General features: G+C 39.6%; 1 protein-coding gene across 3 annotated transcripts in view; it reads right to left on the bottom strand.

Annotated features, from left to right (window-relative positions):
- Window positions 1–7990: 7990 nt before the first annotated feature.
- RSPO2 (R-spondin 2) overlaps window positions 7991–23393 on the bottom strand; it is a 154741-nt gene continuing 139338 nt past the window's right edge. For all 3 annotated transcript variants that reach the window (XM_078072089.1, XM_078072088.1, XM_036093061.2), the window contains one exon: window positions 7991–9813. In XM_078072089.1, the coding sequence (XP_077928215.1) occupies window positions 9698–9813 (116 nt within the window). In that variant the 3' untranslated portion in view covers window positions 7991–9697. The remainder of the gene's footprint in view (window positions 9814–23393) is intronic.

Genomic DNA, 23393 nt, shown 5'->3' with positions numbered 1-23393 from the left:
GTTTCCAGGAAGAAACTGGGGGGATGTCATTTTGCCTCCTCCCTCTGTGCTGGGAATTACAGCCATGATGGGAGAAGGGAGTGTTTCTGCACCCATTAAAAACTGCTTCTTTGTTACATTTCTGTAGGGATCACGAATACAAGTTCCATTAGCTGTCAGTGCCCAGAGACCTGGAGGCTTGTCCTTCATGCAGCAGTCATGAAAGCTGTGGTCCCAGACATGTATATAAGCTCTTTCCAAGGCGATACTGGTGACTTAGAGTGGGCTGGAGGGAAAAGGTGGAGGGGTGTCCACCAGCTTCTCTGGTCTCCATGAAGGATTGTTGCCAGCCCCTAATGGCCTGCTAAATTAGAAGCCTGACCATCAGGCATAAGCTTTTAAAGTATGCAGATAAACCCTTTTCTGGGAAAGGCTGTGAGATGGGCATTTTTGCCTGTTTCCTCTGAACTGAGCCCTAGGAGAATAGCCATTTAAGAGCTCCTTTTTTGTTTGCTACAGTCCTGTGGGATTTATGAATGGAAGTTCCATTGGTTATCAGAGCCAGGCAACCCAGGGACCTGTCCCTCAAGTGGCAGCACAACATCTGGGGTGCAGACATGTGTATAGGCTCTCTTCAGGGAGATACTGGTGACTTGCAGCTGGCTACAGGAAGGTGACAAGGGAGGTGTCCACTGGTTCCTGTGATCTCCAGGGAGGATTACAGGTAGCCCCTAGATGTGTGCTAAATTAGAAGCTTAACCCTCAGGTAGCAGCTTTTAACATATACAGTGGACGTCTTTCAGGGAACAACTGAGAGATGAGCAATTTTCCCTGCTCCCTCTGCACTGAACCATAGGGACATAACCACAGTGGGTATTCACACCAGTTAACAATTGCTTCTTTGTTTGCTAGAGTCTTGTGGACACAAGAGCTAAGTGTTTAGAGGTCCTGTTACTCAACAGGAGTCTTAAAAGTTGGGGTGCTATATATGGGTTGAAACCCTCCCCTCCTCATGGAGAAGCTGAAGCTTGGATCTCCCTCTTGATTGTATGGTGCTATGGTAGGAGTGGGGTTTATGGTGAATGTGTGTCTCAGTCTTTCCTACCCATTCCAGTGTGGATAGTTTCTCATTTGCCCAATGTCTAGGAGTTACTCAGCTAGTTTCTAGATCTCTTTCTGAGGTCATTACTCTCTAGCTGTACATTCAGTGTGTCTATGGGAGGAGGAGAATTCAGGAGCCTCCTATTTAACCATCTGGTTGACTGTCCATTAATGGAGTTTATAGATTGCCTACTCTTGTTGCATAGGGTAGGTACGTGGAGAAAACCTATAGGGATTTTTGCTACCTTGACTATCTAATGATATTATATGAATCTTTGGAAATTTGACAAATTATTGTACTACCATCATCAGGATGTCAATCTCTGCCATCAAAATGAGACACTTCATTAAAAGTACATATCAGTGTTCTAATTCTATGCCTAAGCGAGTTGATTATTTTGCTCAAATATTTTTTTGACTTTTTTTGCTTTTCTATATCTACTGACAAGGTTTTGACTAATAAGTAAGATAGATTTTTTCTTTTTCTTTTTGTTTTTTTTTTTCTTAATCCCAAGAAATGTAAGCTGAAAAACTGCATTACAGAGTGATGCCAGTCCATGCTAAGGTTACGAATAACCCCAGAATTTCAGTAGCTTAATACAATAAGGGTTTATTTCTTATTCATGCAAAGTCTGAGTTAGGTTTGGCAACCACCCAAGGAAACTGTTTTCCATGAAGTGACTCAGAGATCTAGGTTGCTTTCATCTTGTGGCCCTACCTTTATAGTCAAAACCAAAAGAGAAAAGAAATGCAGAACAGACACGTGCTCATATATGCCCTAGCCCTGAAGTGACACACATAATTTCCAGCCAAAATTCCACTGGTTAAAATCAGTCGCAAGGCCCCAACCAACTGCAAGAAGATTGAGAAATGGATGCTCCTTGTTGATCAGAAAGGAGAGAACTGGTTATGGGTATGCTGTCGGTGTTTCTACCGTTTAGTTTTTCCAGGTAATATACGTAGGAAAAAGCAAACTTGGAAGAAGCATGTGTAATGGGAAAAAAAGAGATGTATTTATTTAATTTGAAAATGTAATGAAAGTCCTTAGAACTTTAGTTATCCTATTTTACACAGTAAACACTGAAAAAAGTACTTTAACACTTATCTTGCTTTCCAGTTAAATACCATGATTGTGTATGTGTGTAATACCTAACTCTGTTCAAACATGTATGGTCCTACATCAGAGGGCTGTTACAAAAGTACCTCAATAATTACAAGTTTAAAAAAAATCCTCATTGTTGAAAATTACAAACCCAAGGACCTATAATTCACAAAATGCTTGTTTTGTTGTTCACTTGATATAGTTTATTAAATTTGAAAGAAATAAAGGAAAATTCTTTCTTGGGTCATTGAGATAGTTATTTCATCATAAATGTAGATGAAATTGGTAGGTGATAGGGTAACATGAAATTAAGTATCATTATCACATTTGTGTAAAGAGTAGTTTCCAAAGTTTTTTGAGCATTGACTTATTTTAAGTTCTTTCTACACTGAAAACATTTTCAAGGAGATTATAAAGTATTGGTTAGTTTCACTCTTCGAGTGTACAATGAGGAAAACAATTTGAGAAGACCAAACTCCTCAATTATTACAAATTTTTCCTAATTGTCCTTCACTTCTCTTGATATTTTTATTCTAAAATGAGGGGGAAGGAAACAATGTAAACGTTAAATCCCAGCTCTTGGTCACTGTTAGCAACTATTTGCTCCTAGTTTTTCTCCCTGGACACTTTTCCAAGTCTCTTTACCGGTTCATGTCTAAGAGTTGGATGCTTTTAAGGCTCTTTTTTCCTCCTTGGACATTCTCTGTCTGCATCAGCCTGTAAGCTTGGTGCTCAGTGCCATTTATATACCGATATACCCCACAATTATATCTCCAGAGCTGAACTTTTCCCTAAGCTCCAGATTTAGAGATATCTAACATAAAGATATCAAACAGACATCTCAAATTTATCATGTGAAAAATTGATTTATGTATTCTACAGTTTTCCCCATCTTCTCTATATATCCTGTTGCATAAGGCAAGAACATAGGGGACGTATTCATTTCCCTTTTTTCCTTCATGACTACCCCCTACATCCAACTCACGGGCAAAAGTGTGGGCTCTTTTGCCAAACTACGTCCTGAATCCACCCACTTCTCTCCTTCTTTACTGCCACCTACCAGCCCAAGTCACATTAATTCTCATCTGATTACTGAAATAACCTGCTAATTTGTCTTTCTGCTTTCACTCTGAAAACCAACCTTCCACACAGGAGCCCAAGTGAATAGGTTAAAGGAATCAAATCATATCATTCCCCTGCTTAAATCCTCCAATGATTTTCTAAGCACTTAGACTAAAGCTTTTGCCATAGCTTTCATGACCCTTCATGCCCTAGCCTTTGACTACTCCTAACCTCATGCTGGCCACATGCTCCTTCTGACTGTACTCTAGCAACTCCCCTTTTGTCTGTACTTGGATCATGCTGACTCTGCACATTAGGGCTATTTTGCACTGGCTGTCGCCAATGTCTGGGCTACTTCTTTCCCAGATCTTCATATACCCAGCATCTAGGCTTCATGCCAAAGTTCCCAGAGATGCCTTTCCTGACACTCCTGCCATTATCACATTATCACATAACCTATTCTATTGTCTCCATAGAGGAGGAGCTGGAGAGGATACGCGACGTTAGTCTAAAAATCATCTTTCATTCAAAATGAACAAGCCAAGAACAGAGGCACTGCAATCATTGCCTGCAAAGTTTTACTCTTTGTAAAGAGTAGGCATTCGTTGTCTACTCAATTTTCATAGGCTAAGGCAGGAAATGGAAGCCAAACTCTAATGGAAAGAAAACATACCAAGATAATAGGGAGCACAGCTAAGGGTTAGATGCAGCCTCTCACAGAGTTCATCAGGATAGTCCACCGACCAGCAGGTCATCCACTATATCCAGACTGCCACCTGTTTTTGTGTGGCTGGCAAGCCAACAATTTTACATTTATGAAATGGTTGAAAAAAAATCAGAAGAATACTGTGGTGGATTTTGTGCCACAGTGGCATGGCTGAGTTGCTGTGACCAAGACCACATGTCCTGTAAAGCCTAAAGTGTTTACTCTCGGGCCCTTCATGGAAAAAGTTTGCTAACCCCTCTTCTCAAAAACAGATCTAGGAAGAAGTCTTGTGGCTGAAATTAGCAAGAGGTAGAAAGGAAGCCAGTAGAAGAGAATCAAATAAAAGTTGAATGAGCACCTGGGTCGCATGCTACCACAGAGACTGAGGTTAGAAAACCCGAGGAGGAGTCAGTTGGCTAATAAAGGTTATAATCCCAGACTTACAACTTTACTTTTCTGTCTTTAAGGGTACCTAGGTGGCAAGGTTTGAAAAGTAGTTCATGGAATACTCCAGAGTGTTTCTGAGAGAAAACAGTTGTCACCATCTTGGGCATGAAGTTGACCTGGGAATCCAAAAGGCCATAACTCCCCTGTCAACTTCAATCTCTTGGTAGTGTTTCTTTGGGACACCTTTGTTGGGAAGGATTCTGAGACTTGTGTTTAGCTCAGTAGCGGTTATCAGTGTTTTCTAATGCGGGGGGGGGGGGTGGGCAGGGGAGGTGGCACATGGCCATTTGTTATAATGATTTGTCATAGATTAACATGGGAATTTGTCTAAATCTTTGACACATTTTTCAGACTGTTCGATCTCTCAGATTTTATGTTTATCACTTGCTTTCAAAGTCATAGTTACACTTACATCTTTGCCTTCATGATTCAAGGATATCAATCATTATGGTAAGCACATCCAAGTGTACCTGAAAGGAACCCTTGAAAATTTTACAATGATCATCCCAGTGCATTCAGTCTTTTCTTGATCCTCACAAGCTACATGAGTGAAGAGAAAGTTAAAAGGGTATTGTGTTTCATGTAAAAAATTACAAGATCTTATTCTATAAGAAACAGGAAGTTATTTAAATAATGGAGAGTACTACCAATATATAAACAGGAAAAAGAAGTGGTAGAAATATAAATAATCATTGGAGTGAAGCTTTGGGCAAGAATATTTAGGATAATGAAGCAGTCTAGAAGACAGACAGAACCAAGAAAGTGAAGAGGTGGGGAGAAATTCAGGATATACTTCTGAGGTAGACTGACTAGAATCTAGGAACTGATTAGATGTAGGGAGCAATGGGAGTAAATGATGATTACAAGAGTGTTCATGTAACCAACTATGTAAGATTTTATTAACTATTAAATGGGGAAGGCAGAAAGAGGAATTGTTTTGTGGGAAGATGTCAGTGATTATGTTGATTATTTGCTTGCTTGCTCCTGGGTCTATGTCCTTCCCTACAGAGGGAACTACATTACTCAGACTCCCTGGTTTCCAGTCAGGTTTGGTTAATGGCAGGTGTGGGTAGAAGACTAGAGGTTGGAAGGTAGGGAGAAGCCAGGCAACATTTCTCAGGGTGACCAGATCTGTTCCAAGATTTTAGCTCCCACCAGATAAGCATTCTGTCTTTGGTTCCAGCTTCCTCTTTGGTCACAGCTCTAGCCTCAGCTACAGTTCTAGCTCCAGCTGGGTGGCCTTACCTTCTGGATTCAGGACACTCAACCCCTTCCTATTATCCCCCTTGCCCTAGGGGTGATAGTGACTTCCTGCTTTTGTTAATCTGAGTGATCTTGTCATCCTCACTTCAGCTTCTTGTCTCCTTTATTACCTGTGTGACCAGTTCTCAGTTGTTAAACTCCCTGTTTGAAATACCTCAACTGGTTTATTTCCTTGACTGGAGCCTGACTGATACAGTAATAAATTCAGTTTTAAATACATTGAGCTTAAGTGTGTGGCTCCCTAGTCAAGATCTCTAGTAGGCTTGGAAATCATTACCAAAGACCTGGAGACAGAGAGCTGGGTTTGGAAATCAACAGCATGCAATTGGTATCTGAAGCCATAAGGTTATATTTCCCAAGTTGAGGAGATGAAGAGATTAAATTTAAAAGATTAAATAGTGGGCTCACCTATGAAATGTCAGTATTTTGAATTTAGGCCAAGGAAGAACTTGAAAAGACCAAAAGAAGTAGGGAAGTAGAAAACCCAGGTTAGGAATGTCACAGAAGTCAAATGAAAAATGAAATTTCTGAAGAAAAGTGCACAATAAAATCAAACTTGGTGGAAATAGGCAGGACACACAAAAAAAGGATCGAGGCAAATAAGGCAAATGTTCTCTTTATATTTAGCAAGGGGAATGTCATTGCTCCCTTTGTGAGAACAAGGACAATGCAGCGGTGGGGAAGAAATCAATAAGAAGGGAACAAAGTCAAAGCCATCAATGACCATAAACTCCTTTTTCAGGAGAGTGGACAATGAAGACCTTGAGAGAAATAGTACCTGAGTCATGGGGAGAGGAAGGGCTGAAGAAATGTCAGGAGTGGATACTGAAGACCCCACAAAAGTAAGAGGGGATGAGGCCAGATGCTTGAGTGCAATGGTTATTCCTTTGGAAAGAAGGGGGAGGATGATGTGATTGGTCAAGATATAGATACATTTATAGGGTTACTAATTCTATCTTTTCTAGTATTATCAAGTAGTATCTACTATGCACAAACTTCTAACGTGAACAGAGGTATTATTCACTTTTCTCTCTCCTACTCATAGTTCTCCTTTAAAAAGATAAATCTAGAGGGGGAATCACACACTTGAGGCTAAGTGCTAGCTTTTCTCCAAATGTTTCATGTATACAGTGATTGCTATTAGCATCTTAAAAAAGACATTCATAAAATTGGTTTTTCCTAAGTGCTAATCTGTCAAACTTTTGTGATTAGGACATTTTATATTACATATTTGAAAATTGCTAAGAGAATACAATATTAACTATAGTCCCTATTCTGTACCTTGCCTTCCCCATGATCTATTTGTTGTATAACTAAGTTTGTACGTTTTGACTAGCTGCACCAATTTCCCCAACCCAAACCTCTTAATTGACAAAGTTGTGATCCCATCATTTACTTCGACAGATGCTAAACTCCCTGAAAATATTGGGGGGAAAACCAGTTTCATATATTATATATATGTGTGTATATGGTATAGCTACTTTTGGAAAACCACCGGATCTTCTTTGTATTACCCTGAAGCTATAAATTACACTGTAGTATGTGTGTGTCTCTGTTGTGTACTTGCTTATAACTGGGAGGCTTAGAAATCAAGCAGCTGTAAATCAATTCCCACAAGAATAAAAATTTGGGCAAATAATGTCCAGGCATCAAGCAATAGATTGAAAGGAACTGATGTTTCCATAAATATATTGTTTTGTTAACAAGAATGGAAGGTCTTTTAAATAATTTAAATATCAAGAACAGAGGCAATTAATAACAGGTAATTTGGGTAGCAATTTAGTATATACCCTGTGCTGACCATACTTTACACATTTTACCTAATTTAATCCTTAAAACACAGCCCTATAAGTAGACAATACTGTTACCTCCATTTCACAGATGAGGAACAGAGCCCTAGAGAGAGAATTTGTCCCAGGCTACTCTGGAACTCAGGCAGCGTGGCTCTAAAATCTCAACTCCTGGGTGCCCTGGATGGCTCAGTCACATGTGTGACTCTTGATTTTGGCTCAGGTCATGATCTCAGGGTCGTGGGATCGAGCCCTGCATTAGGCTCTATGCTCGACATGCAGTCTGCTTGAGATTCTCTCTCTGCCTCTGCCCCTCCCCCGGCTTGCACATGCCCTGTCTCCAAATAATCTTAAAAAAAAAAAAAAAAAAAAGCTCCTAACCACTCCACTCTAGTGTAATTTATATCTAGCTAGTTCCTAGGTATAGTTACTAACATTGGTTGTTAAAAATTTTGCCTGCCTTTTTTAAAGGATTATTTAGGGGTAGAGTTGTCAAAGAAATGTACCTCTAAAGAAAACTTCCACAATGAATAATTTCGAAGTTTTTTAATGCATGAAAAGAACATCTCAGAAACAGAACAGGTATTGACTTATTAACGATGAAGCGCTATATAAAGGAGCCCCCTCCCCACTTAGTAAATAGGAATCTAGTGTAAATAGACGTGAAAGGTGGTGAACACTTTAGGATTAAATGCGAACCCTAAAGTTGTATACAACATTCATATATGGCTTATTATCTCATAGCAGTAATATTCTCCTAACGATGCATATGACATTTATACTCACTGGTAAGATGCTTTTGACTCAAAAATTTAAAAAAACGCCGGAGAGGTAGTTTTGCCAATGCATGGTGAGAAAAAAGGCTTTGCCTTGCTTGTTTTCCTTAAACATCTGTAACCATTTCACTTTGTTCTAATTTTCTTCTGGATTAGCCAGGAAGATAATGATGCTTTTAGAAGAAGCCAATTCAAAGCCCTCTAAGAAGGGATTCCCCCAACTACACAAGGATGTTTTTGAAACAACTGGTCTGCAAGTCCCCTGGGGAGTCTCCACAGGGCTCTTCTGTCTGGAAGAGGACACAGATTCTGGCTCCAAGGAGACCTGTTAGGATTTGACCAGCAGTTACAGGGATGCATCCTGTTTTCTCCTCGAATTCTATGCATGGTCTCATGATGGTAATTTCTACAGTGACCCCAAGAGGAGTGGTAGGTACCCTGTCATGGTAAGTCAGGGATGGCTTTAAATAAATATATATGTGTATGTGTGTATATATATTGAAGTTGGAAACAAAAGTGTGAAAAATTCTCTAGCTAGCTGGTAAAACAGCATGATGAGTACTGCAAGGGACTTCATGTCATGCCTCATGTTTTCAGTTGTGTTGCATGAAGTCATCACATCTTAGACACAAAGGGAGTTTTAGCTTCTGTCTGTGACCTGCTGCTTTATCTGCATGAGGACACACGGAGTGGGGAAGGTCTACAGATACTCAAAGTCCTTGACACTGGTCATTTGAGCCTATGTACAAACTAGCTTAGCCTATCCTTACAATGAGAAATAAGCCCGAAAAAAAAAGAAAAGTTAAATGTCAAGGGGCAACACAACATTGGTCAATTCGCAAATCTAGAACAGCCATGTGCTGGACAATGGTTAGGAACCACTAGAAACAAAGTGACATAGTATTAGGCATGACTTGTTACACATCAGAAAGCATAAATATACATTGTAAGAGGTTTATATGCAGCCCCACAGAGTATGTACAAGTTGGAGCTGCTGTGAAGCCGAGCAGGAATTCCTGGAGCACCCCCCACCCCCAGCTCAAAGCAGATCTCAGCAGACATTTATCCTTGCGAATGAACGCACAATGTGAGAAATCAAGGTCACCAGTGAAATAGCACTTGGCCTGCTGAGTGTCTTCTTTCCCATAAATATGCACAAGTCTGGGTCCAGGGGTGGCCCGTGGCCTCACAGCTCCTGCCCCTCGTGGAGCCAAGGCCCATGCTGGACCCCTAACTCCTGCTTCCATGGATTCAGGTTGTGGGCTCCTGCCTTCACGGGCTCCAGATGCAAATCAAAGCATAAATAACAGAGACCACACTCGTGGCTCCTCCATTCACAACGTTACTGGGAACAGATACTGGTCAGAGCAGCACAAAGGCCACATGCCAGGGTCCAGGAGTGGAGAGGAGCTTTGTGCACTTTTGCCAAAGCAAACCCCCTCCCCAAAACCTACCCTACGTGTCTTTTATTTTACTGGCTGGCCCTGTCTGTAGCTAGGAAGACACTGTGTTGCTCCTGCGCTCGTTCTATCAGCTTCCTCTTCTTTTTCTTGTTCTTCTTCTCCTTTGCTTTTGGGGCTCTCTTTCCTACACCGGGGGAAAGTGAGAGAAATGAAGACATGTCAGAAACGGCTCCTTCTCTAGGAAAGAAAACACAAAACATTAAGAGTTTTACACGAAGCCCATCTGGAAAACATCACCTATGGAAAAAGCAGCCTCAAAGAGAAAATTGTTCACATTAATTTTGACAGAATAATAATAATTTACTAAATTGGATATGCTGTCTAAAGCAGAGACTGATCTTCCTGTTATAGGGACCTGGCATATTTAAAAACCTCCCAGCGGCCTGATCAGTCTTGCAAATATCATCCTGCCACAAAAATTCCATTTATTCCCTCCGACTTTTAACAATGCTACCCTTTACTAGACATCTTTACATCTTTCTACTGCTCCACATGTCGGTGGGGCGAAAGAAAATAAGCATCTATCTACAGTAAATATACCAGAAGTTTCAAACTCCCTTCTCCCTGCCCCCCCTCCCCCCCCAGGCAAAAGAAATGTCTTGCTTTTAACATTATTCCCTCCCTGTTCTCCAGAGGCCAGTGTATGAAATGACATAGGTGGAATACTTCATTTTCAATCAAAATTCATGAGGACATCATTCATTATGTGGCTTAGGGCTTCTTACACAAATCCCCTAGACCAATTATTCTTACTATTGTGAACAAGAAAAATGCTGATTTGTTCCTGAAGAACTGGGGAGAGGTGTCTTCCTACCAGAAGATCACACCGCCACGTAATCTTTGCCTTCGCCACCAGGAAGCCCAGCCCACTAGCTAAATAGTTGAGGTTTGTCTCCATCAGGAGTTTTTGAATATAGTTTTCCCTTTGCCTCTGCTGTATTTCACTTTTTATGTCTTGTGGTTATGGTTCATAGTTTTTACAACGTCTCAACATTTCTTTGCAAGGATATATACATAAGATCATGAGAGAAAAGAACAACAGGCATTTGCTTTAGGTCCATTGCCCTCTTTGGGTTCTAAACCATGGAGGAATCATGGGATTTTTAGAGCAGGAAAGAGCTTAAAGGTCACTGAGGTTTGCAGAAATTAAGTCATCACCATACACCTTCAGAACAGAAAGATTCTTCCCTCACCAGACTCAACTCTCCTCTCCTACCCAGCCTACTTCCGTTCTACTCGTGTAGTCCTACAAAACTTTCCTGTGAAGTGTGGCTCTTCAACACTGTAGTAATCAGTACCACAAACTGGACATTCAGTTCCAGTGCATGCTTTCCAACCTTCCAAGACCCTTTATTACAGGGATGTAGCTAGCCAGCTTTTCTGTCGAGACGATGGAGGTGGCAGCTCATGTAGGAGATGTGAAATTAGGCAGCTAGATCCCTGCCTTAGGAAAGCAGAATCATAGTAGATTACAGGAGCCTGGGAGATTTCTAAACAAGGGAGGGATTTCTTATTTTGTTTGAAGATGGAAAAGAGTCACTTGGTTGGCACATAGTTGACAATCAACAAGTGTTTGCTGAGTAAAACTTTATCACAAGATAAAGAATAACTTATTTTTAATAGGACATGACATTAAAATAATCAGAATAGGATTGTGCCCTCACATTAAATTTTGAAGGTCCCTGAAGTTAATTTTTGGTTCTTATTAAATTCTAGCATTAATGTTTCAATGGCATCTTGCCATCTTTAAACATAGTTAATCCTACCCAATGAACCTTAGTCCAAACCATCATTAATCAAAGAAGCTGTAAAGTTACAACTATTTTAGTAACATTAGATCGAATGATGAGACACACCTAATGAGGGCAGACAGATGAAACACTTAACGTAAAATTGCATATTTAAAAAGAAGGCTCAATTATAAAGTTTTTGAAGATTTCCTTAGTTCTAGATTTTCTCTAAACAACAAAAAAACCTTAGTTAAAATCATTGCTAACTATATTGTAAAAATGAGCTCGTGTTTAATTTATTTAAAGCTTGGAGTTTCTTTTAAACGCAAATTGAAATTGAGTAAATGGAAAAATAATATTACTAGATGTTTAAATGTGTTAAGATAAAAATATACTGAGTATTTGTTCAAGAAATCTTTTCCCATTCACCATTTCAATTTTTCAAATGAAAAATGTGCAGTACTTTCACTAACAGAAAATCTATGCTAAGTGACTGGAAATTCTTATTTTAAGAGAGGGACAATTTCACGCCCCTTATCTATCATTCTGATATAATTGTCAATATCAAATGGTCTTTGGATTTGCTGGCTGATATAATATTGTGTGATAGGAAAGTTACTCAATATTTGCATAAAAGAGTTCCTAGTGTGGCCAAAATTTCAGCAATGCTTCTGGAAACTTAAGTTGTACAATTATTCCATTGGCAATAAGTTATACGGTACTGGTTTCAACTAGAGATGCTTGGGAGACTGAATTACAACCCTAAAAATTTTCCTCAGAAGTCTCTTTTGAATGACATCTCTGGGCTATTGGTTCATTGCTTGGTTTTGTTTCTGGTCAGCCCCATTTCTCATGTAAGATATATTGCAAATACTGAAGAATTAAGATGGTTAGCCAAGATTTGACCACTGATAGGCCTAAATTAGCTGAAAATATTTTGTGGTCCATAGTAGGCTATTTTGACTTAAAGCCCAAAGTAATAAAAAAAAATAAAATATAACCTGAGGTACAAAAAGTCTTGTACATATTTTCTTCTGAACTCTGCTAAGATTTTCAAACATAAGAAATCGGTAAGATTACAGCTAACAGAAAATAGATATCCCCATTTTGATCTATATATTTGAAAATAAGTTATATTGGACATACAAGTGTGCTAATTTATGTTTTTCCATTTCTTTACACCTGTGGCTAGATTAGATTTGGAGAATGCCTTCTAGAGTTTCAGATTATTTCACATTCTCAAGCACATTCACCCTATACAGGAAGCATTTAAAGGCAAGTATGATGCCAGTCACCCAAAGAGAAATTCAAGTCATGGATTTAACTTTCTTTTTAGTTCACGAGCAACCACCTGGAAAATGTACTGCCCAAGATCAGCAGAAAAAGGTTTGAGTTTTATGATGACATTATCAGCCTCTAGCTATGTCCAACTCTGATGACATATTTGCATATCTTTGTCCTGAGTGCTTTAAGAATACAGTGGCCTTGACAAGTCACTGCTCAGTCTCTTCAGCACTGCCATACAGATGCAAGAAGAGCGGCTCAGACATTACAGTTGTTCAGGAAAGCAGAGGGGTTTAACAGAGAAAGGCCGAAGGAAAGGGAACCTGTCGGTAAGTGTGGTCTTGCAACGGAGATGTTTCATAACACATCATACTTGTGACTCTGTTTTTACATTTACGGAATGAAGATGCTATGATCCTTTTTCACCAGAAAGTTGTATAAACTATCACGAGCAAGGTAAGATCATCATCAAAATGAACAAAGTTAGAAAGATACCATCAAAACCACACTCTAACCAACATAATTATATTGATTTGCACACATGTGGAAATGGTCCAACAGGATAACCTATCAACTCTTCTACAGAGAAAGGTGATCAGCCCCTTACGGAAATACTCCTAACGTCCAGCTGTAGATTACTGCTATTAGAATCAGAAATAGGATAGATTATTTTCCAGCAAGATACCAGGCAGACTCACAAATTACATGAAGCTGTGAAAATACGAACTCCACTGCCAGGCAGGCACGAATTTCATTCCCTCCTAAGCCCCAGAGTCGAGGAAAGTCTTCAAAAGGTTTCTCCTCTCACTAGTTTTAGGTAGGAGTTTCTTCATAACTGGAACAATGGTTCCGGAACATCCATTAGTAAGGCACAAAGGGTGTATAGGGTTTCCATAAAGATTACTAAGTGCTTGGAGGAAAACTTTCTAATGGTAAATGCGATGAAAGATAATTGAAGAATTCAGTAGCTGTGACTATGGAAAAAAAAAAAAGTCTCTCCACAAACACACACACACACACACACACACACACACACACACAGGAAAGCCACAATTATGACAAATGTAATTTCCACTGTTAGAGCCACAACTGTGATGATAAAGGTGATCATCTGAAACTAGGACTATTTTCTATTAAATTTTAATGATAAATCTGTGATGCTAACTTGAAACCTGGGCTTCACTGTATTTATGAAATTCACCAGGGAGATTTGGGGATCATCTCGGAGATCAGGCCATTCTTCAAAGCAGCTGAAACCGAGGGACAAAAAGTCTGAAATCCAGCAAGCTGGGGAACTTTGTCATGCTTCAGAGGACACACTAGAGGTGGAACAGAGAAAGCTGCTTCCACATCTTCACAAGGACTGAGTTGTAGACAATGAATAGCAATTGAGCTATTTCTCTTTTTCATGTGGGCAACTTGAGTTTGCCCAAGAATGAGTAGCAACAGAGATTTATTTATTTAAGAGTGATTGATGATTCTCTGGAAAAGAGCCAAGTTGGCTCCTAAATATTTTAAAAGCTCATATAAAAATAGACAAAAGACTTAACTATAATCCATAAGGGAAATAAAAACAGCTAATAAATATATGAAACAATCGAATCTCACAATTAAAAGTGCCAAATAAAATGAGTTGCCACTGCCAAGATTCTTAAAAGTAAGAAGTGAGAATGTGGTGAGACAGGCATCAGGATACATTATGAGAATACAAAATTGATACAGTCTTTCTAAAAGCCATCTGGCAATGTGTACAAAAGCATTAAAATATTCATAACTTTTGACTCAGACCTAGGAACCCATCCTAGGAAAATAATCTAAACGTGGACAGAGATTTATGCATAGAGATGTTTACTATATAACTCTGAAAAAAATTATAAGTTACCAAAATGTCCTACTACACAATTTTTCATGACCTCTTTTTATGATTACTAAAACAATAAGTGTTTTTTAACTATGAAGTATTTGTCTCTTAAGGCCCAGTAATTAAACTTGTTGCCAAGGCAAATTGCATGTCCCTAAATGTATCATAAATAGGTATAAGGAAAAGGCTGTAATACAAAACATTCCTCTTCTAGTGGTAAGCAGACTTTTGAGTGGAACGGTCAATCATAATTGGATCTAAGATACAAAAGCTTAAGAACTACTGAACTACCTCAACACTTCTGGCATTAAGAATGGGTGTTAGTTCACAAAGCTGTTTTCATCTAGAAAGGCATCCAAGTAGACAAATACGATGAGCATGACCGGAATCTACCACAGTATATCTACCCAGTCTTAAGGTAAAAATCTTCCCCTGTAACAGTTCCAAATAACATACTAATGGCTATTTTACATCAGCTGAGCCTCAGAGGAAAGAGTCTGAAGAAGTTAAACAAATGTATCCGCTCTATCTCCTTATTTATAGTACAAAGTTCTTTAATTGGTGTTTTTAGTGACATTTATCTGTTTTTTTAAGAAATAACCTCTTTTCCACTAAAAATATTACACAGAGAGAGGTCTTTAGAAAGGACTGGCAAATCCATCAATGACTGTTTTCTGACTGTGATCAAATTGTCTTTGAGAGCAAAATAAAGACAAACCAACAAATTTTCAAGTATTGAAAAACAAGCTATATGCTGAGGAGATTCTACTGGGCCATCTTGAACGTCAAGTCGTAATGTGAAAATCTTCCAAGTGGTCACTCAGTCATTTCATCTTTATAAAAGAGCATGTGCTTCAAAAATGTACACATAACCTGGAGATAGCCTTGTAAGCAGAACAACTACTTGCAACTTATTAGTGGGGAGTGACAACCATCCAAAATAAAAAATAGTTGACAAAATGGACTTCTCCAAATATGCAAACCTGAAAGTCATTCAGAATTCCTATGTATATTTATGATCATTTGTAAAGAACTAACTCAGTAAGCCAATTATGACTGTGCGTTACTGTTTTATTTGTAAAAGTTTATAAAAAGAATAGTATGAAATGGCTTTCTTTGTAAGACCTCTCCATTCTTCCTTTATAAGGCATTTTATTAGGCATGAAGTCTCTCTCTTTTGTTGAAAGAAAGCCCCAGTTTGGTTTTAAAATCTTGTTTCATGTTCAGTATTATGAAATTGGAAGAAAAGCTAATCCTAAAGATCACCTGAACCTTTACCAATAAAGATTCCTAGACACGGTATTTCAAAATTTCCCCATTTTATAGCTCTGAAGAAAAATCTTTGGGTATAGACTTCTAAAGGGGTAAAATAAGACATTCCCAAAACCCTACAAACTCATTTGAAGTGGCAAGGACTACAGAAAAGTAATTTGAATGAGATTTGGGTTTCTTCCATATAACTTGGGTCATTCCATTTAAGTTCTTAGATACCTGGTACCTCAAAAAAAAAAAAAATCAAAGACAAGATTCTATGGAGTTTAAGATAGGTGAGAATAAACAAAAAAGGAGAGGGGGTTTCAAAAATACCTACAGTTCTTTTCATAATAACTAACTTCATTGAAAAGTTTCAAGGTAGCAGAGACACATTACACTCAACTTCACTTGTGTGAGAAAATAAATATGTAATTCTACCACAAGGGGGCAATGATTCACCTTTACTGTAAGTATCTCTGGCGTAAAAAGTGAACAGGGGCGCTCTGGAGCTCTCACTTCTTAAATACTTTCAGTATTTAGAGGCCTTATTTCTTTTTCCTTTAAAGCCAAAGGTAAGCTCTATAGTGGACTAAAGAATAGATAGCAAAGTCCAAGTGCAGCACAACGAAAAGTAATCATTGCCCTGCTGTTAAGAAGATGTCAGGGTCTAGGGAGCGAATGAGAGAAGAAAAGTCAGATACATCTTGCTTTTCAAACAGTGATTTAGGAGAAAAGCATTCCTCTCCCATCCAGGTTGCAATTTTATGGGGAAGTAAATATAAACTACTTGCTAAGAACAAGGTCCACTTCTTGGATCTCTTATAGATAAGAATAGAGCCGTCAAACTAAAAATGATCTTCATTATCTTCTGGTCCGGGGAGAGCCCATAGATTTAATATCAAGTATAAAAGCTGGTTGTCAGGTGCTGTTTGCTGACAAAGGGCTCTGATCACACTGGCCTCCCAGGAAAAAGCTCAGTTGGCCGTGTTGGGAAGGGTGGAGAGACAGAGTATGGGAGGTATTTACTACCCCCGCTCTAGGGCAATTCCACTAAATGGTGAAGATGCGAAGTGAGACACAGAAAACCTAGAGCATCCCACCCACTTCCCTACAGCTTCCTAGCAGCTGAGCTGGATGGGCAAGCGGGTTCCAAGGTCTCTTTCTTACATACTTTTACAGCTTTAAAGGTCACTGGTTAAGGACATATTATTTTTCAAGAGAGGCAGTTATTTTTCAAGAGAGGCAGAAAAGTATTAGAAGAAACTAATCTTTCTCTGAGCCTCATCATAACTGAAAACCCTTTTATGAATTGCATCAATATCATCTGTAACCTAAGACTTGCCGTAAATGTACACAGCATCGATTCAACGCTTTTTCTTTTAGCAAGGTGCAATCTAGAAGTTTCCTAGGTCGGGTAGTTGAGATGGTGGGCATTCCTAATATGTACAGTGTACTGTAAGTGCTGCACATACCTTCTTAGTTAGCTGAATATTGTGAAAAAAATTCAGTACTCAAACCATTCTGCTGGAATGTTTCATAGCTACATACCCGAAACTTACTCAAAATTTGCAGAAAACGATGAGGCTCATTTGGCACTCTTCAGTTAAGTCAGAAAACTCTGCACTCAGTTGCAGAGAAAATGACATAACTGATTTCATTTGATTAGGACCAATGGGAAAACCAGAGAAGAATTTCAAGTTCCTCCATAGCTGACTTCATACTAGACCAGAAGATACCTTTTAAGATAATTCCATTAGAATAAGAGGATTTAATACTCTCTTCTTGGTCTTCAATCAATAACCATTAAAAAAAAAAAAAAAAAAAAGAAGTCCAAGATATTATATTTAGGACTATCATCATATGGCAAGCATTTATTTAATTTGGATTCCACATGATTTCTATGGAACTTAAAGACCTACTTACAAGTAAAATGAATTAGTAATTTCTACATATTAGGTAAATCCAAGAACCAGCCATGAGTCCAAGCCTACCACTCACCTAAGCAGCAAGCCTCACGTGAAGACAGCCAGCACAGGATAACATAAGGAAATGCATGTTCCGTGGAAGATCATAAGTGCATCCCATCCCTCTGCCCTTCAGCGCTTTAGACCTCCCTCATTAAAAAATTTATTACCTTCTGTTGCAATTTTGTTTGCAAATCATGGCTACTATGCAAATAACTACATTTTAATGCCTGGTTAAACTCCAGTTCTTTCTAAAAATCAAGTGGCAGATATTCATTCAAACTTCACTAAAAGAGGAATTGGAGCGAAGATATATGGGCTAGATCTAAACACTGAATGTGGTGAGGAACCAACCCACCTGGTCTTTATCATCCATCATAATATGAACTCTCTTGCTTTTCCTGGACTCCATCCATATGGCTTCGGCCCTCAACTTCAGCTTACACATGGTCTACAAAGGTAACCCTGGCCCCGAGTAAACCCTGTGACCTTTCTCTCAGCTCTCCTCTCTCTTATAACCACCTCAGTCTCTTGGCTTGAGTGCATAGTCCCCCGAGAGGGATTCAACATGGATGCCTGGCCAGCCCACAGGATGGGTCACTCCCAGGTCTAGCCGGGGGGGGGGGGGGGGGGGGGGGGCGGGGTGGAGGGAGTCGCGTGACACTAGACTGAGCAGTCATCTAGGATACATGGTTAGGAACATTGGTTTGGGTGTCAGACAGCCCTAGGTTCAAAGTAGAGCTCTCTCTCTCAGAAGCTAGTGATCTTGGATGAGTTACTTTTCTCAGGCTTGGTTTACTCATTTCTAAATGGATAATATCAAAGGTGCCACCTATGAGGGTCAAAGACAATGTGTGTCCAGTTTCAGATACTATCCCTGGCACGTGAATGCTAATTATAGCACCAGGAGGGGTCTCGTGTGTATTATTTCTAACCCTTATGCCAGCCTGCAAGGTAAGCATTATTTCCATTTTGCCAATGAGGAAATAAGTTTAGAGAAGTTAATAGCTCAAAAATCACATAGCTCGGCAATGATTCAAACCAACATCTGGCAGGTTCTAAAACCTGTACTCTTTCCACTATACTCTTTGGATCCCTTGTGCCCAGCAAAAGATCTTTGATCTCATAATCACTTAAATAGCTGCTGAACAAACAAATTAATAAGTAAATACTAGGTTGAAGAAAGGTATCAACCTTCCCAACCAAGCCCCAGGGTTCCCTTGGGCCACATTAAGTTCCCCAGTGGGCCTGGCCTACAATGTATATTTCTCATATTAATTATTCCCTGGGGTTAAGGCATTCAAAGCCTCAGTTTCCTGAGGTCAAGCAACATATTTAGCATTTCCAGCTCAGTATCAAGAGTGTGCCCATGGCAAAGCCCAAGGGAAGAAAACACAGGATGTTTCTTTTTCAGCTGGGAGTTGGAAGTTTAGACCTGTGGTTCCAAAAGCCAGGTCATGGGCCAGACAGAATCCTCCAGGGAGGTTTTTTAAATATAGTTTCCCCAGCCATACACTGACTCCTGAGTGAAACCTTCAGGACAGAAAATCCAGAATTGTTAAGCAGCAGAGGTGATTCAGCACAAAGTTAAGATTATATGCAAGTCTGGAGCATAAAACTCTGCAGAAAAGAACATGGGCAGGAGAGAACACCAACTCTGGAAGAGGACGTGAGAGCACTTCAAAAATAAATGGCCACCTCCTTCCCAACTGAGCTGAGAAATAGCTTCCAAATTGTGAAATGAAGCAAACTGCTTTGTGCTGGGACTCCCTTGGTTCTGTTTGCGGTGACGCCCCAAGAAAGCAGCAGACATCAAGCTGCACGTGTGTCAAGAGGGAAGGCACCCACCCAGGGCAAGGGCCCCCATCTTTACGCTCAAGTGAAGGTGTAGATCACTCACGTTAAAGCAGACCTATTTCTCCTGTGGCTATATTCCAGAAACTTGCTTTATTCTACTGAATGTCTCAATTCATTCAATTAACAAGATTCTGTTCTGAAAGACAATCTAGTTAAGTTTACAGAAATTCTAAAGAGTTGGACAAAAAAATTTAAACTATTGTAAAGTTGGGGGCTTCTTCCTAACTAGGATATAGAGTTGGCACTTCAAAAACTGGAAAGAGAAAAGTACCCCTCAGAGTAAGTGACACAAATATTGTGTCAAATATTTAATACCAGAGGTATAAAAATATTAGCTGTATAACAGGAAGGAGGCATATTCCAAGTCTTTTTTTTTTTCTTTCAGAAAGGTACTCTGAGCTTCATCCAAATTATTAAATCACCATCATTATCATCTGGTGTTAGCTGTGTGCCAGGCACTAAGTGTTTTACATATAACTCATTTCATACAAAAAAAAAAAAAAAATACTCCTTTAAAATAGATACTATCTTTAGTCCTACTTTGCAGAAAAGAAAACTGAAGATCTTAGAGGTAAGGTAACCCAAGATGACAGAGCCAGTATATGGCAGAGTTCAGATCTGGACTCAGTCTGGTCCCTAAGCTTCCCTCCTATCCATCGTGCCATCCTCTCTCTCATCACCTCTGTGGTATGTGATGTGCTGAGAGAGAGGAGAGGAAGGAGGAGGTCAGTGTTCTGGTATGTGATGTGCTGAGAGAGAGGAGAGGAAGGAGGAGGTCAGTGTTCTAACACTCTTCCCTCTAATCAGAGACTCCCACATGCCCTATGAACAGGTCATTCACAGTGAAATGACTGGACCACTAAATTCATAAAATGAAGGCTGGGCCCATCACTGTTTTGATACAAGCCCAGGACAATAAAGGGCATTTTTTTCCTCTGTTACTCTTGCAGGACACAGAAAGTAAACAAGTATTTGGCAAAATGAATAGTCTCTATCTACATGTAAAGACTAAACAAATGTTACAGTCACTGTAGAATCTTTGTCAACCACCTAAGTAGCAGCAATGGATCTCAATTAGAGGGAAAATACTGGACAAGTAACTCTAAATAACATGTTCAACACACCTAATGATTATTAGAGATGTCACATTTCTAAGGTTTCACAAAGTCTAAAACCTTATCTTGAATCCTAATATCTTTGTCTGGGATTGCCAGATAGTAAAAGAGCAGAATATGGGTAATTATTTTTACAAACATCCTAATGTTTAATAAAAAATGATATTTTACTCTACAGAAAAAGTATATTGACTGTTAAGTATATAATACAAACCAAAATCAAAGGAAGCTACTGCTCATGGACACACACAATAACTATGTGCAGCATTCCCCAAGCACTGCTTCTATCACTATATTCCAATCAGTTTTATTTAACAGAGGTGTCAAAGGAAAACATGAGAAACGGAAAGTTTACAATTAACATGAAAAAAATGTAAGACCTAGTGGAAACAATTTTAAAGATTTATTTATTTATTTATTTATTTATTTATTTATTTATTTGGCGGGGGCGGGGGGAGAGAGAGAGAGGGAGAGAGTCTTAAGCAGACTTGGCACTGAGTACGGAGCCCCACACGGCGCTCAATCTCATGACCCTGGAATCACCACCTGAGCCAAAACCAAGAGTCCAATGCTTTAACTGACTGCACCACCCAGGCACCCTGAAACATTTTTAAATGAATCATCACTGAATCAGAGATCCAAGAGGAGATTCACATTCCAAACTTCTATACTAGGATATCACCAGGAGTTCCACCATAAAAACTATATAAAGAATATCAGTGAGCAATTACATTTAAAAAGACACCCTATTCACCATCTGAGCAGGGCAGCAGGCTCAGGACCTGTACTGAAACATGAGCTAAACCCACCAATGCAGTTGAGTTTAAAATGCCTGTTAACAGTTGAGGGGCGCCTGGGTGGCTCAGTCAGTTAAGCGTTTCACTCTTGATTTTGGCTCAGGTGTGATCTCAGGTTGGGATCAAGCCCTGCCTGAGGCTGCATGCTTAGCACAGAATCTGTTGGAGATTCTCTCTCTCCCTCTCCTTCCGCCCCACCCCCCACACTGCTCTCTCTTCTTTCTTTCTCTAAATAAAAATAAATAAAATCTTTTTTTAAAAATGCCTGCTAATTTACACCACACACAAAAATAGACTCAAAATGGTTGAAAGACCTAAATGTGAGACAGGAGTCCATCAAAATCCTAAAGGAGAACACAGGCAGCAACCTCTTCAACCTCAGCTGCAGCAACTTCTTCCTAGAAACATCGCCAAAGGCAAGGGAAGCAAGGGCAAAAATGAACTATTGGGACTTCATCAAGATAAAAAGCTTTTGCACAGCAAAAGAAACAGTCAACAAAACCAAAAGACAACCAACAGAATGGGAGAAAATATTTGCAAATGACGTATCAGATAAAGGGCTAGTATCCAAAATCTATAAAGAACTTATCAAACTGAACACCCAAAGAACAAATGATCCAGCCAAGAAATGGGCAGAAGACATGAACAGACATTTTTCCAAAGAAGACATCCAAATGGCCCACAGACACATGAAAAAGTGTTCAACATCGCTTGGCATCAGGGAAATCCAAATCAAAACCTCAATGAGCTACCACCTCACACCAGTCAGAATGGCTAAAATGAACAAGTCAGGAAATGCCAGACGTTGGCGAGGATGCGGAGAAAGGGGAACCCTCTACACTGCTGCTGGGAATGCAAGCTGGTGCAACTACTCTAGAAAATGGTATGGAGGTTCCTCAAAAAGTTGAAAATAGAGCTACCATATGACCCGGCAATTGCACTACTGGGTATTTACCCCAAAGATACAAATGTAGTGATCTGAAGGGGTACGTGCACCCCGATGTTTATAGCAGCAATGTCCACAATAGCCAAACTATGGAAAGAGCCAAGATGTCCACTGACAGATGAATGGATAAAGAAGATGTGGTATAGATATACAATGGAATATTATGCAGCCATCAAAAGGAATGAGATCTTGCCATTTGCAACGACGTGGATGGAACTGGAGGGTGTTATGCTGAGCGAAATAGGTCAATCAGGGAAAGACATGTATCATATGACCTCACTGATATGAGGAATTCTTAATCTCAGGAAACAAACTGAGGATTGCTGGAGTGGTGGGGGGTGGGAGGGACGGGGCGGCTGGGTGACAGACGTTGGGGAGGGTATGTGCTATGGTGAGCACTGTGATGAGTCACAGATCTGTACCTCTGAAAGAAATAATACATTATATGTTTAAAAAAAAAAAAAGAAGATAGTAGGAAGGGAAAAATGAAGGGGGGGAAACCAGAGGGGGAGACGAGCCATGAGAGACTATGGACTCTAAGAAACAAACTGAGGGTTCTAGAGGGGAGGGGGGTGGGGGATGGGTTAGCCTGGTGATGGGTATCAAAGAGGGCATGTACTGAATGGAGCACTGGGTGTTATACGCAGACAATGAATCATGGAATGCTATATCAAAAACTAATGAGGTAATGTATGGTGATTAACATAATAAAATTAAAAAAAAATGCCTGCTAATGGTCGAAAGTCAGGGACACTGAAACTGGAGTAGGGTGCGCAGAACACTGCACGTTCACTACGCTCAGATACAGCATCCTCCTTGGCTTTCAGTAGTCGAAGCCAGCATCGCCAGATGAGGGAACCAGATTGAAAATGTTAAAAAAAAGGGGGTGGGGGGGG

This window comes from Halichoerus grypus, chromosome 5, assembly GCF_964656455.1.
Source record: "Halichoerus grypus chromosome 5, mHalGry1.hap1.1, whole genome shotgun sequence".
Classification (NCBI taxonomy): Eukaryota; Metazoa; Chordata; class Mammalia; order Carnivora; family Phocidae; genus Halichoerus; species Halichoerus grypus.
The sequence above is the reverse complement of the archived record's forward strand: the minus strand, read 5'-3'. Positions and strand labels throughout refer to the sequence as shown.